Source organism: Zonotrichia leucophrys, chromosome Z, assembly GCF_028769735.1.
Source record: "Zonotrichia leucophrys gambelii isolate GWCS_2022_RI chromosome Z, RI_Zleu_2.0, whole genome shotgun sequence".
NCBI lineage: Eukaryota > Metazoa > Chordata > Aves > Passeriformes > Passerellidae > Zonotrichia > Zonotrichia leucophrys.
The window spans coordinates 29,122,821-29,137,651 of NC_088200.1; the positions used below are offsets into that span (position 1 = coordinate 29,122,821).

Here is a 14,831-nt window from a genome sequence, read left to right on the forward strand (position 1 = left end):
GTGGAACAATGCCAAAACCATGACCGAGTAAATAGTTCAGTGACAACCACTGAGAAGCTCAATCTTGTGCTACTGGCACAATTATCAAATTTTTCTTTATATTCCAGTGAGCAACAGTTGCCCCTGTACACCTTCTCTGGACAGCTTTACAAGTCGGAAGAGCATAAATTGCATTTCATGAAAGCAGAAAAGGAGGTGCTTTCAAGGGAGTGCAAGTGCAGAGGGAATATTTGGGAATATGGAGAAAAGGAAATTACACATGCACACAATTCCCTAACTTCCTCACACACTGGATGCCTTCCTAGAAGGACCTACAGCCTCAAGGCATGGAGATTTTATTCCCACCTCTTCCACCAAAGAGGATGCCTTTGGCTTAATCTAATACCTGCATGACACAATACTAAGCTGCACAATGATGCAAGCTATTGGTACCCACAACACAAACCAAAATTAGTCATTTGAACAGCAAAGGTTTTTTCAAAAAATTCAAAATAGGATGCAAATTACCATAAACTGACAGAATCACATTTCTAAATCCTATTCCTCCATCCTTAACACACATACAACATCTGCACAATCTGTTTGTGTACAGGGATGACTACTCTTGGAAAGAAAAGGCTGGATGGAAAACAAGAGAAGGAGGACCACAAAGAATGTCTAACAAAAAAACAAACAAACAAAAAAACCAAAACAAAACACAAAAAAAAAAAAAACCCAAAAAAAAAAAAAAAAAAAACCACAACAAAACAACCCAAAAACTTTAGCTTAGGCATGTAGAGCGCAGTAGCATAACCCTTGACTTTATGCTCAAAATTCAGCTGTGTTGTACATAAAATGCATACCACTTTAAAGTAACACAACGAAAACTATCTGGAAGAGATACTCCCATCCAACATTAAGGGATCAGAAAGGTGAAAACAGTCTCCATCCTTCCTTCCCAGCAGAAATAAATGTTGCTGAAGTCACAGTTCTCTCCTGAAGACCTCTGGGCCAAGGCATAACCTACCTCTTCCTTTCCACACACACAGCTAGCCCAATAAGCATGTGTAAATAAAACTGAAGATGTAAAGAGCAGGAGAAAAAGCGAGCAAAAGAAGATGCCAAGCATCAAGAAAACTGTTAGGGAAGAGACCGAGGATCCTGTCCAATCCTCTTTCCCTCCACCCATGAAGTCCTCCAAACTACGCCTGACTCCTGGGACCATCACAAGTGATGTAACTGGGATTTCGCACACAATTTACTATCAGTTTTGCTCTGCACACTATAAAGTGCTTAAAAGAATACTTCCATTTGAAAACAAAAAAACAAATAACAAAATAATGGCTCAAAAGGAGAAAATCTCCCTGAAGTGAACTCTGATGAATGACACAACTCTATCCCTTGGTCAGGCAGTTATATGTGGGTCTACTGTGTGGGCCCTTGCATTCCAGCTCAGCCTGTTGCAAAGAACCAGGTACCCTCTGTACTGCTGCTGCCATGAAACCAATAGCATGCAAAACCTCCCCCCCAAAAGTGGTAGAAAAAGACCCCTGTCATTGTCAAGAGGGGTTGTTTCCAATTCCATGCCAGCGGGACTACAACTGACACAGCTCTGGAAGCCATCCAAGCACACCAACAAAGCAGGAGGACAGCAGGACGGGCCAGGAGCCAAGCCAGAGCCTCACCAAAACACTGCACCATTCAGACACCAGCCAGCACAAAGCCTGGGAGCTGGACTCCGCAGTACAGTGCAAAAACACAGCCTTTCCTATTAGGAAAAAATTCCTCTACCTCTCTCTTAACAGAAAGAAGGTTTTGAAAAACACTGCAGATTATTTTTTCCCCTCCCCTTGTGTTGGTATTGTGACAGATGTCATGACACACCATCAATTGTTTAGTATTTAGCTGACTTGGATCAGGGTTGAGGCAGAAGCACATGCAGTCATGGTGAGGGAAGGTGATTTGTCAACAATGTTGTGGTGTTTCCAACACCATTTATCCTAAAAATAGGTATGGAATGAAAATTTCACCATTTTCATTCATTTCATTGCACACACCAACATTGCAGACTGAGTATTTGAGAAAAATGTATTGCTTGGACCTCCAAATGTAGAGAATTAGGCATATACAGATAAGAGTTTCTCAATTATTTACATGGTTACTTCTTTGGAGTTGGTAGTTTGGATTATCATGGTAAAGCAGTTGTTCACAAAATTAAGTTCAACCCAAAAAACCCTTATCACAGCTTCAGCACACTGCCACAAACACCTGTGGTTACAGTTAGTGTCACTGACATTGAATCATGAGCTCTGCATCACCCATTTTAAAGACTTGCTCTGTGAATAATGGTGTCATGGCACCTTACTCCTCATTTCCTCTAACCCACACCTGGATGTTTCAGCTTCTCAAGATGAGAGACTAGAAATTTTCAGGATGATGGGGTTATTCAGGGGGAGCTTTTTTTAAATGTAATTTCCATTTCCTAAATCAGAAATAAAAAGGGGTGTGGAGCACAGGAATGAAGTCTCTCAGGCAGTGAGGATCTGTGTTCTTACATGCTGAGTGAAGCTGAAATGTGCATGCTCATTCTTCAGTAACATTGATATTATGATGTAACTATCCTGTAATTGCACCTTCCTGTATCCAGATCATGGGAACAAAATACCAAACCACTCCAAGTTTGTTTTTGTTTTGTATGCAAGTATGAACAGCTAAAATAAAATTGTCTTCTCTTTCATCATTTCTTTCCCCCTCCTTTACTTTGAGTCTTAAAAGTTCTGGGTATCAATGCGGCAGCCATAAAGTAACCATTAATTGGAAGAGCTAAGAACTGAAAAATATAGTAAACATAACAAGTCTTTCTTCAGCTTCCCCCAGCTGCACAACAGATTCAAGAAGTAGTTCCACCAGTCATTTATCTTATTGCTGTTCTCAGCATCTTTCAGTGAATGCTCCATGAAAGCTTGAAAGAAAAGTTTTAATTTCTAAAAAACAGATTACAGTATAACTGATCAGATTAACTTAACGCTGTTAAACTGTAAACTGAAGTCACAGAGTTACAACATCTGTAATTTACCTATGGCTCAATTCATGGCAGTCATCAGCCTGAAAAACCACGCTAGTAGGGGCTTTTGATATCTTTTTGGTTAAAGTACTCTCCAATGTCAATACCTAATCCCTCAGAACATGCTCCATGGAACAGGTTTAATTTACTTCTTTTTAACATCCATGGATTGACTTCACTATTATTAACTGGTGGGAGAGAGCAGAAAAGTAGAAGTCAAACCAAAGGGGCATCAAGTGTTTCTGGCATGTGAAGCCAGTAAGAGAACCTTCTCACAATACTGAGGGTTCTGTTCTGTTTTAAATAAATCTGCAAAATAAATAAATAAACCCACAAATCTGCTTTTGTGGGCTTTCAAGGCATTTTAATTTCTAAAATAAATCAAAATTATTTCAAATATATAGTTTAAGTATTTTTTGCAATGGAAGTTTCCCTTTAAGACAATAAAGGGACAGAAAAAAAACAGTTTAGCTTTTTCACTACTGCAAGCAGAACAAGCAAGCAGAAGAACTGTCATTAAGCGATAAAGAGGTAAAGCTTCTTACTGTACCAAGTAAAACAGTGGAGTTTCCCTACAGCTGGGATAGACATGTTACTTTTTCACCCTTACAGATATCATAATTTCAGAAAACAGGGATAAGTTTTTGCATCACGGTGGCAATTTTCCTAGCATGGAAGCTCCTGGCACAGGTGGACAGGACATGACTGAAGATACCAAATGATACTTGTCTTTATCTTTACCACCATCACTAGTGTCAATGTCTTTAATATCACAGATACAACTTAAGAAAAAATGTTTACTGTAGTACAGGGAGCACTGCACTTTGACAGCAGATTTATTCACACAAATATCTAAAGCAGTTTCTCAAGAAAAAGTAACAAAGATTCAACAGCAGATCACTGAGAAGAAATCCTACTCATCTGCCACAGGCAAACTGCCACATTCAGTTGAAAGAAAGGTCCTACAATATCCGACAAATACCCATTTTGTTCAATTTTCCCTGAAGGCAGTAGAAACAGGGGAGTTCGAGTACTCCTTTTATGTAAGAAGTAGAGAGAGCAGAGGAGCAGTAAAGGCTCTCTACTGAATACTTTTCATATGATAATTCCAAAACCTTCCCTGATGTACACTTCACCTTCTAAGCTAGTTGTAATACAGTGAAGAAATTGCCTAAAGGGAAAATGACAACATGTATGTGAGGGGGAATTATACAGTTGGGAAGAGGTTACCTGTAGGGTAATCTCAAGGATAAAGCAAACAAGCTGGTGCTATGCAGTGCATATGCATTCTTAATGAATAACTAGCAGATGTACTGCTGACAGAGCTGGCAATTCTTTGATACAGTGGAAAATCAAGGCCAGCCAGTTCTGCCTGCAAAACAACCCTTAAAGACTGAGGCAAGCGAACATATGGAGATTTGCTCAGTAATGAGTTCAGAGTCATGCATTTGGAGGTTAAACAACTCTGATGATTTGGGAGCTTGTCAGTTCAAACTAGGAGGGGGAAATAATGTACTTCTTGTGGTAGTTGTATATCAGTATAATAGCGTGACCATTAGACAAGTATTTTCAAAGGCATTAACACTTCTAAGCCATTTGACAAATTTCCTCTGAAACAGTATTCAGTCAGAATTGGCAAATGCATTTATGCATTTGGTTTTAACTCATCTGTCTTTAGTGCAGACAGATATGGACTGCTAGGATACATCCCTCATTATCTCAAAAACAAGGGTTTGGTTTTGCCCAGTCCAGCAGGGTCTAAGGGCTGTAAATCAGCCAAGTGCATACACAGTAGATATTAGAAAAAAGAGCAATACTGATCCAAGAAGCAACAAAGAATTAAGGAACTACAAACACAATCCGTAATAAAGGTATAAGGAGAAATGCAGGCTCTGAAATGTTTCAGTCATAATCACTGAGTAGAAATACAAGTAGCTCAACTGATAAGACTACATATTTTAAACAATTACTATACCCTTGCCCAAAAGTATGACTCATACAGTAAAATGGATTAGATTTCCTCATAAGTTGGAGTGATTTCTGGCTGATTATGTTAGGTTTTTTTCCATAAATATCCTATATTACACAGGTCTATTTCTGTCCAAATTTCTAATCTTGGTTAGGTTTCTTCACTGGGCGTGAGGCTGTTCTCTCCACTAAAGCTGGACACTTTATCACCCTGCAGAGAGAGAACATCAGATCATAACACCTCCCTGGAGCCATCCTTCCCACTGTGCTCAGGAAGGACATCACCTGGCGTTTATCCACGCTGTAGTTCACCAGCTATGTTACTGCCATCTTTTGTATTTATTGCTCCGAGTTGCCTACTTTGCTGCCTCACTACACATGCTGTCTCTCCTCCAGGGCATTTATGGCTTCACTGAACAGGGCAGACTACCAGACAGCTCTACTTGACATCTTCCTTCCCGGCAAAGGACACGGAGCACTTACCGCTCCTGATCACTTCTCACTGTTAAGTGAATTATTTGCTCATTTCAGGGTTTTTTCTCCCATCTCATAACTATTCAGTTTCTTAATATTTGGTTGAAGTACACATTTGAATATACACATCTAAATAATGAGATTTTCTAAAAACAAAAGTTGCTTTAGCCTGAGTTTCCTATCTTCCTCATTTATCACAGGGATTAAGAAAAGAACAGATGTTCTAACACCAGGAAACAGTGACTATGTTACTGACAAAGTAGCTTTCAACATTTGTGTTTAGGTGCTATAATCTGTGTTAGGTAGTAATAATCTTTCTCCAGAGTTCTGAAACAAAACAAATTTAAAAGATTTGGTTGTCTTCTCTCTCAGCACCTGAAAAAAAAACCTGCCACCACTGTTGTGCTGTTATCTACTGCCAGTTTCATTGCTGTAGCTTTAAACTAGAAGTGATTCCTACACTTATTTTTTAAAAAGCTTAAGTAATATTTTGAGGTTCAAGTCTCCTTACACCAAAAGTTCAGATACAAAGTAGAAGTTAACATTTTCCCCACATATGCTCTAGATATTTCATTACTAATTTCATCAGCAAAAAACATCCACAGTATTCATTACAACATTAGAAATACTGCCTGGAAAAACACCCATTTTGCAAAAGCTTAGTTAAAACTTTTGAGCTGATATTACTGCTCACATTCTGTGAAGGTTGGGGAGGGTGTCAAAACCTTTTTACAGATTAAGACAAGACTTTGGCTTGTACTTAGTATAAGAACGGGGCTACTTTCCATTTGACATAGGAGTTTTACAGCTCAGGAGAGCACCTACCAAGAAATTAAACATCATGCCACAGATCACTAAGTTCCATAGTTCCATTTTTTGGCATTCTCCTGAAAAGGGGGGTAAAAACCACCTCTTTCCATGAGTATTTCCCTACACAAGGCAGAACAGAATGAGGTACAATAATGTGAGCCTGAAGAAGAGAAACAGAGGAGGCAGCACAACAAGGAACACACTCTGCCTTACTTTCCCTGTTGCTTGTCTCTGGTTCCTAGTGGCGCTGCTTCCCTTCCCTGACACCCCCTCCAGTCTCTGGTCTCAGTCCTAAATGTCAACAGCACAATATTAGAAACTATGTGTCAGACTTGAGAGAAAGAAAAATCTATGCCATAGACTGTCTGGGTTTTTCCTCAAATTACAAGACTTATCTAAGTTGCAATTCCCTCTACCTACATTTCTCCGTATTTCATTTTATCCTTTTGTATATTTTACTAAATAATACTTCAAAGCTCCCTCTATACCAGTGTGACTGCTTGGCTTTCTCATAGCTGTGACCAAGCTTCACTCAGCACTTTAAAAGCCCTTGTCTGGAGTCCCTCCCACTGTCAAAATGCCAATGCTTACTCAGACACTATGTGCATTCTCCATCACTGTACTAAGAAATGTACCTGAAGGGCTGAGGAATGTACAGTACCAAGTCCACAGGGCTAACATGCAAGTTGCTACAGTTTATTTACTTAAAATACAACTGCACTCAGTAAGAGTGACTTGTACAAGTAACAGAGGCAAACGGTGCTCCTCAGATATTCCCTCACCTGATTTCAACCCCACCAGAACACACACACCTTGGACACATGAAAAAGTGAAGCCAAAAGCTGGATGCTGCTCCTTCTCAACATCTGGCCCCACAGTATTCATCTCAGCCAGGAATTACCCATCAAATCAACAACTCAATAAAGTGCATTAACCTGACATTAAACCCTAACAGAGTAAAACCATGGATTATTATTACTATGTTGCCTTTAAAAAGAGAATCGAAAAATTAGCAGTTTATTCCTCAGAATAAGGTTGGGTTTAGAGATAATGCTGATCTGTAGTACAAGATGAACAGTTAATGACAAGTAGAACTCATGACAGATTATGAAGTGCAACAGCATTGCCCAAAAAGTTTCCAATGCTACAAATACACCAAAAAACACAATGAAGATAAAACATGAGCACCTTTTAAAAAATTTTACCAGATAAGAGGCAGTCTTGCTCAGAGCATAATAAAACCTCTTACAAGTAACCTGAAACTTAAGAGTCAAGTTGAAGTCCACTCTAGGGTCAAACAACAAACAACAGTTTTAATTTCAATTAGTTGCAAAACTATCGAGAGTGGGTCATAAAGCTTTGACACTGCTGGAAAAGTGAAAAGCACATCTACCAATCAACAGCCTACAACAGGTTTCATTAATCCCCTGATTTATTAATCTCCATCACAGCAGTAACTACATTTGTTCATGAAACATATGAAATTAGCTCAGTAAGTACTTATATTGGTCAATCTAATAGCTGCTGTCAATAAAAGTTTCCCTTCAAAATGCATCCATTTCATAAACAGCATTAAAGATCAGTTTCTTTTGCCACAAAATAAACCAGTAAAGTGCCTTCAAAGTATGATTGCGCTAATCTGTAGGAGGGAAAGTTTCAGTCAAAACATTGTTACACATGCAATAAGCAGACATTCCCAAAAACATTAAGCCTAATGCCTAATATGGTTAAGCTGGCACAGGAGAAAGCTACCTAGGTCCCTTTTGGGAAGTCATCATGATACAGAGGACATTTTGCCACACCAAACCTAGGAATGTTTTGATTCAGCCCTTTTTTGTTTTTATTTAAGCTACTTAGAAATCAGGGTAACCTAGCTACCCAAATATCTTTTGATTGGCTTCAAGGCAGAGAAATTAAGTCCTACGGGCCCCATCATGTTCCCTTCTCTCAAAGAAGGTCCAAAGAGCAGTGCTTATCCCAGATAAGTGACTTAACCAAAACTCTGTTTACTAACAAACACTTCCCTGTAAGGAACATCAGCATTTCCACTACTTGTTTAGGCAGCACCAAGTTGTGGAGAACTACTTGGTCTCCCAGAAATTCAGCACAGGCCTTTAGCTGAGTTGCAAGTTCTGAACTCTTCTCTCTACATCAGTCCATCATGTAATGGCAACCTAGCAGTGGCTTGTGAGCCTTCAGCTGTGGGACAGAACTGCCAAGCAAAGCCTTGGCAGGGAACCACAGAAATCCCAGAGCAGGGGGCAGACAAAACTCAAACACTGTCAGGTTGCTCTGTTGTTCTGTGGCTCTGATGAGAAGAAGGGTTTTGTCAGAGAGGTTCTCCTTGCTCTGTGCTTCTCCCTCCCCCCATGTCACCTACCCCCAGAGCTAAGGCAAGCTGCATGAGTGTCACTAAAGATGCAAGATGACTAGAGGGGGAAAAAAAATCAGTTTGGATGTGAAGTTAAGAGAAACGCCAAACTGAACAGGACACCTACAAACAGACACAGCTGGAACCTCACTGAAACAGAAAAGGTATTGACATTAATTTCTCATTTACACTTGAAAAAGTTGGTCTCATGCAGACAACTGAAGACCAAAAATGTCAGACCAAATCTTCCTAGAGCTGCAAGCCATGGACAATGCCTAGTCATGGCTTTTAAATTGCATAGAATTACTATCTAAATGTATCTAAAAGTCTTGGCAAGATAGAAGTATCAGAAAGATCTTCTGGGGTTCCTTAAATGTCACATATAATGAATGTGTGCTGCTCTAGACATTGGCCTAAGGCATTTAGAGAGATTCAGTCTTCTAGACCACTACCAAAACTTGTGTGACCCTAAATCTCAAAAGATTTTAATACAAAAAATTGTAGCTCCCATTCAGACAAAGATCAATTTGGAAAACTGAGAAGCATTATATTAAGAAGTGGCACTTGGAAAGGAATAAACATTAATTTCTCAGACATTTTATTTCCTGATAAGAGGTGGTAATAGCAAGATTCAAGCTACAAACCGAATTATGATTCCCAACAGCATTTTTTTATTTTTTAAGATTCCTGAGTTTCTAGCACATCTTGTAAATCTTCATAAAATGTCATAAAAACAAATTCATATTCATGCAACCTAGTTTCTTTTATGTACAAGACACTTAATAAAATGCCTATGTATGTTTTGGGTTGTTTAGGGTTGGGTTTTTTTCTCTTTGAAGTTATTTTATATCTCAGACCTTTTATATTACAGGCCTACCCCAACAAAATCTTTTAGTATTATAATTATTATTATACAGCAATATGTTCAGGCCATTTCTTATTACATTCTGAAGACAAGCAGGCCCATCATGCAACCAGAGTCCGACCACTTAGGAATGAGTATCATGTTTGATGTAGTCTGATTAGACACGCAAAGTCTATACAAAAGTATAATTTATCAACTCTAGATAAAATTTTTTGTCATCAATTACTTCATTGTGGATTCTGTCCCTCTCAGTAAAGTCTCCTGTCAGGACATCAATTTTCACTAGATGTGGGATAATCAGAATTATTGCCCAAAAGTCTTTCATGAATGAGCTGTGTTCCTCTTGAGGGTATTGAATCTGGAACACAGCACTTCCAAATGTCTAAACTGCCTTGGAGAAAGTCTCAAGCCTCCAGTGAGCCAGAGCATAACAAAAAACATTGTGATTTCAGATTCCCAGACTGATCAACTTTCCCGGTCCATCTTAACTAAAGGCACTCTTGAAGAGAGAAACCATTCAACTGGAACCCGCTTTCAATTCAGAGAGCTGGAATATTCCATGTCTCATACTCCCTAGCTCTACAGCTTACTCTAGCCCTTAGTTTCCAGTAGATATAGAAAATTCTTCACCTCTTGCATGAGACTTAAGAGCTCTCTATATCTGAAACTGAGATTAAGAGAGCCACGTTAACATGGTTAACTACACTAAGTAGTTGCTTTAAGGTTTGGAAAACATTCACACTGAAGAGCAAATGACCTGGCCAGACTGTATTGTAACAACTCTAAGTGCTCTAGAACAGGTTTTGTTTTTTAAACCTCTCTGCATGGAGACTAGAAGTGGTTGTTCTAATTACAAAATCCAGCTTCCTGCACAAAAACAAGCAATGAAAATCTACTGTGTAACTCCTATAAAAGTATCATGGTAGAAAAATACCAGAATAGATTGCAATCACTGATATCTAATTTTAAACTGTAACTTTCACTACAAAGGTTATCTAAAATTTAAAGAGTCCATACTACTCTTTAAATGTGTAGACTTTCGTGTGAATTATCTCTAAGTCAGATGTTTCTCCATGGCTTTAGAGCCATGGAAAAACAAACTCTCCATTGACTTTATATTACATTGACTTTATATTCTATTCAAATCTAAAAATGAACAATAATAACAAAAAATCAAGCAATTCATCAGCTTGTTGAACTGCAGCTAGAACATTTCTTTAGAAGTCCAAAAGTGCACAGAGCTGCAATTGTTAGTTCACCTGTACACATATTAACCACGGTACCCAGAAGAACTATTGGAAAATAAATTTTCCCAAAGGTGCGCTGAACATATATGTACTTGTCAAAGTGACAAACTTTCCTTAAAAGTGAAACTATACTAGTGATTACTTGTTGTGTCAACCTCCTACTTATTGTAGAGGTCTAATGGAAGCTTTAATGAATAAGCACTAATAGGAAAACCAGAGTAATGCATGTAGAAGTTCTGCAAGCTCACTTGTTTTAAATTACTGTCTTCTATATTAAACACCTTCATATACTTCTTACTAATTAATACATCTTATACATTAATCAGATAATAAAATATTATCATCATCTTTCACATGGCTTGATCAAGTACTGCAGGGACAAATAAGATGTAGCTTCAGGTTCAAGACTATTCTGCACCATTAAATTTTGATTCTCCAAATCAGCTCAAACCTTACTAAAAACTGGGATACAAGCAGGCTTGAAATATTGTTAGAAAAACCTACTGAAGAATTAAATTGTTCTTTGTCAAAATCATGTGGTCTTTAAAACACTGAGCCTCTTTTCTACAAGCAATTAGATTTGCAGTCTCTGTATCCCATTTTATCCCACTTTTCTTTAATGAGTAATCACATTACTTTCAAGCTCAGAAAAAGCTTCTGAGTCAAAATTAGGCTTATTTTTGTAGAAAGTACATGGTAGCAACAGTCACCAGTTATAGGTGTGTGCACTGTATTACACTGCCAAGTTTTAACATCACAAGTGTTTAAGTTAGCAGACTAACCCATTCTGAACAAGAGATGTAATCATTCCATAACATTTTGGAAGACATTCTTCCTCTCTAGTGATAAAAGCCTAGTTGAAATACACCTTATTTCCTGTTCCTAAAGCAAATGAAATTAGCAACACTAGTAGTTAGAGATTAGTTCCAGATTTTCTGCGCAAACAAAATCAATAGCATCTTTAACATGCATATGACTATATATATATATATATATCTATGGGATTTTGCCTATATAGACTTATCTTCAACTCATTTACAGTGCTTAGCTCTTGGAAGGCATACATTTTACTCCCATCACCAAAGCTGCCTATATATTAGCTACTTACAGAGAAAATGGGCAGGGTGAACCCCACTGTGTAGAGGACAGTGGATGTGATGGTACTGTCATGGAACGGATACTTGATGCTGTCATCATTACAGAAAAAGCCTCTCTGATACGGTTTTATTTTGGCCAAGTTTAGAACACCAAGGGGTAAGCCAGCTGTTGGGGGAAGGAAAACAAAAAACAAAAACAAGAAATACATGTGGTTAAATCAAAAAAAAAAATCATTTCTAATCATGCATGGAGGAAGCTACCCAACATGCATAACTCAAATTTCCTAAGTATCATGCAATGTACACACTTACCAAATTTGTTTATAGACACTTCTCTTTCAGAACACTACTTCAGAAAGACTCTGAGGTTACCCATCAGGTACGTATGTTAAAAAAAGTTACAAAGTTCAAGATCTTCCATCTAATAAAGTGAGTTGCCACAAAACCAAACAGAACCAAGATTACATCCAAGAAAAAGCCTTTGCCCCTCACATGGCTAAACAGTTATTAAGGGCAGGCAGCCTTTTATCCCTCCTCCCTCTTCCACTACCCAACGACCTCAGCTTGTATCTAATTTTCCAGCCTTGTTCTATACGCTATAATGTGGTCAGTGTTTACAGATAAGACAAAGAATAGACACAGGTTGTGTCATGGTTATGGAGTTAAAAAGTTCATGCAAGTAGTTTTCATGCAGGTAATGGCAATAAAAGAACTGCAGGGACACTAATGGAGACTTTGAATAGATTGCACTTCCAGGTAATGAGATTATACCTTGAGATTGCATTTACACAGCTTTTGTACACTTTGAAAAAATTCTACATGAAAATATACAAGTTATAACATCACAGCTGAAACCTGGGTAAAAATTATAGCTCTCCAGATTTACACACTGTGATATATTACCAATTCTCTCTCTTACAAGTCAAGTTGTATTATACTGACAGTCATGCAAAAGAAGCCACTAAGACTTCTGATATTCAGGTCTAACTTATTTTTGATAAGAACCATCCACCATGTAATACACATTTGCAGGCGCAATAACCTCAGAAAATCCAACTTTTTCTTTTTCTTTTACTTCCTCATAAAGTCTAAGGTTGTAAAGGACCTCCTAGATCATGAAGTCCAGCTTTTAACCAAATAACACCATGCCCACTTTCTCTCTTTCCTTTCATCCACTGAGAATGCAATACATTAAAGTGTATAAATTGCATAATGTTAAACGCCCAAACAAAACAAAAAGTAAATTTTGTTTTAAATCATGGTAAAAAAGGAAAGATAACGGTATTTTCCCCAACATCCATGAAATATGCAATTCTGCAAATAGACACTCTATATGTAAATTAGAGGGTGAGTGCCATTACTAAAGCAGAAAAGACTTCACAGTATATAAACAACCTGCTGTACTGAGAACAAAGAAACTTCTCAAAGAAGTTAACATGATGAGTGATTCCTTTGATTTCTGGTGACACCTTTTGACTACCAGCTAAGTAGCTTAAAGGTGTTTTAAGTACACTTATTGCTATATATTTTATTAGAAGAAAAAACATATGAGTGAAACAACAGGAACAGAGTGATAAATCCCAGTCCCTTCTTTGGGCTGCTGAGCTGCAGTGTAAAGGCTTGTGAAGGGCATATTGAAACTGCACATGGTAGGTAGCATCCCAGCTTTCAAATCCTCTTCCTCACAAGGAAGCAATTTGGGAGTATTTTAAATCCTCTTATGGAGCACAGGGAAGTTTTTTTCAAAAATTATCTGAAACATGAAAACTGTCTACGTCACTGATGCTTACCATCCCATATAGAAAAAGTGAACCAAAATACAAAAGGTATTAAGCTTATTCAACTTCAAGCACAAAGTTTTTCATTATGTAGCACGGTATACCATTGAATCAACTACATATCAAAGGTCTCTCTCCTTCCTTCTGCTTTAATGATGGAGAGAAGAGCTAAAGCTTGCACAAGTGGCAGACAGAAGCATATGAAACAGAACTGCAGCCCTTCAAACATGAAGGGCACTACACTAAAGAACTCAAAGTTCACTCTGTCCAAAGGATTGCTGTATGACTGTATGCACGGAGCCAAGTTTCAGCTACTCTCAAGGCCATGGCAAGATTCCACTAACATAACGTAGAGTCCATGCTTCCTGTCTTTACCTCTGCTGTTGCACACCCAGCAGGATGATGGAGTGGTAATCCCATTACCTATTTGATACAATCATATCTTCTCAAACAGGTCACCAGATTTTCACACACGGAAATATCACATGCTCATGATTAACTTAAGCAGCAGCTTGTGTTTTGCATAAGTGGACTACTTCACAAACATAAATACCTGTCTTCCTCAAAAAGCTGCTACAATCTAATATCAAGAACATATAATGAACTTTTGACCTGGGAAGGGGGGGAAATGAAAAGCAGAAGATAAAGGGGTCAGATGAAAACAGTTCCAAAGTGACTGCAAAACTCATCTGTATCACCTGCATTAAAAGAACACAAAAAAACCCTCAAGTTAGTTACACATCTTACACTAACAGCCCATTTCCATTTTTTCTCATTACTGTTAAATTCTTACTGTAATCTAAATGATGCACTGCTTTCCAACAGTGGACTAAAAGATTTTGTGACGTGACATTCAGTTGATCATTAACCTACCCCAAATAGTGGCAGCATTTTTACTGTTGCCCATTTTACAGGAAGAGAAGATGAGACATAGTATATATAAGCAAACAGTCCTTTTCCATTGTAAGCAGAAAAAACCCCTACCACTAATGTACACACCAGGCCAGTATTGCCATCAGAGGTGCCAAGCATTTCCATGCCCTTTAAGCAGTCTGAACTTCTGAGGAATGTACTTATGCTCAGTCACATTAACTTCTACAAACTGGAGCAATGAGTGACCAAGATCTCATGCAAGATCACCAGGCTAAAAGGCAATCCAGTAGATTGTGGAGCAGCTC

General features: G+C 38.2%; 1 protein-coding gene across 2 annotated transcripts in view; it reads right to left on the reverse strand.

Annotated features, from left to right (window-relative positions):
* The window catches only part of PLPP1 (phospholipid phosphatase 1), a 59,636-nt gene that overhangs the window by 31,463 nt on the left and 13,342 nt on the right, over nt 1–14,831 (reverse strand). Inside the window, exon 2 of one of the 2 annotated variants that reach the window (XM_064736909.1) lies at nt 11,887–12,041. The exons of the other annotated variant lie outside the window; for it this stretch is intronic. Within the exon in view, the coding sequence (XP_064592979.1) occupies nt 11,887–12,041 (155 nt within the window). The remainder of the gene's footprint in view (nt 1–11,886; nt 12,042–14,831) is intronic. 2 annotated transcript variants of the gene reach the window in all.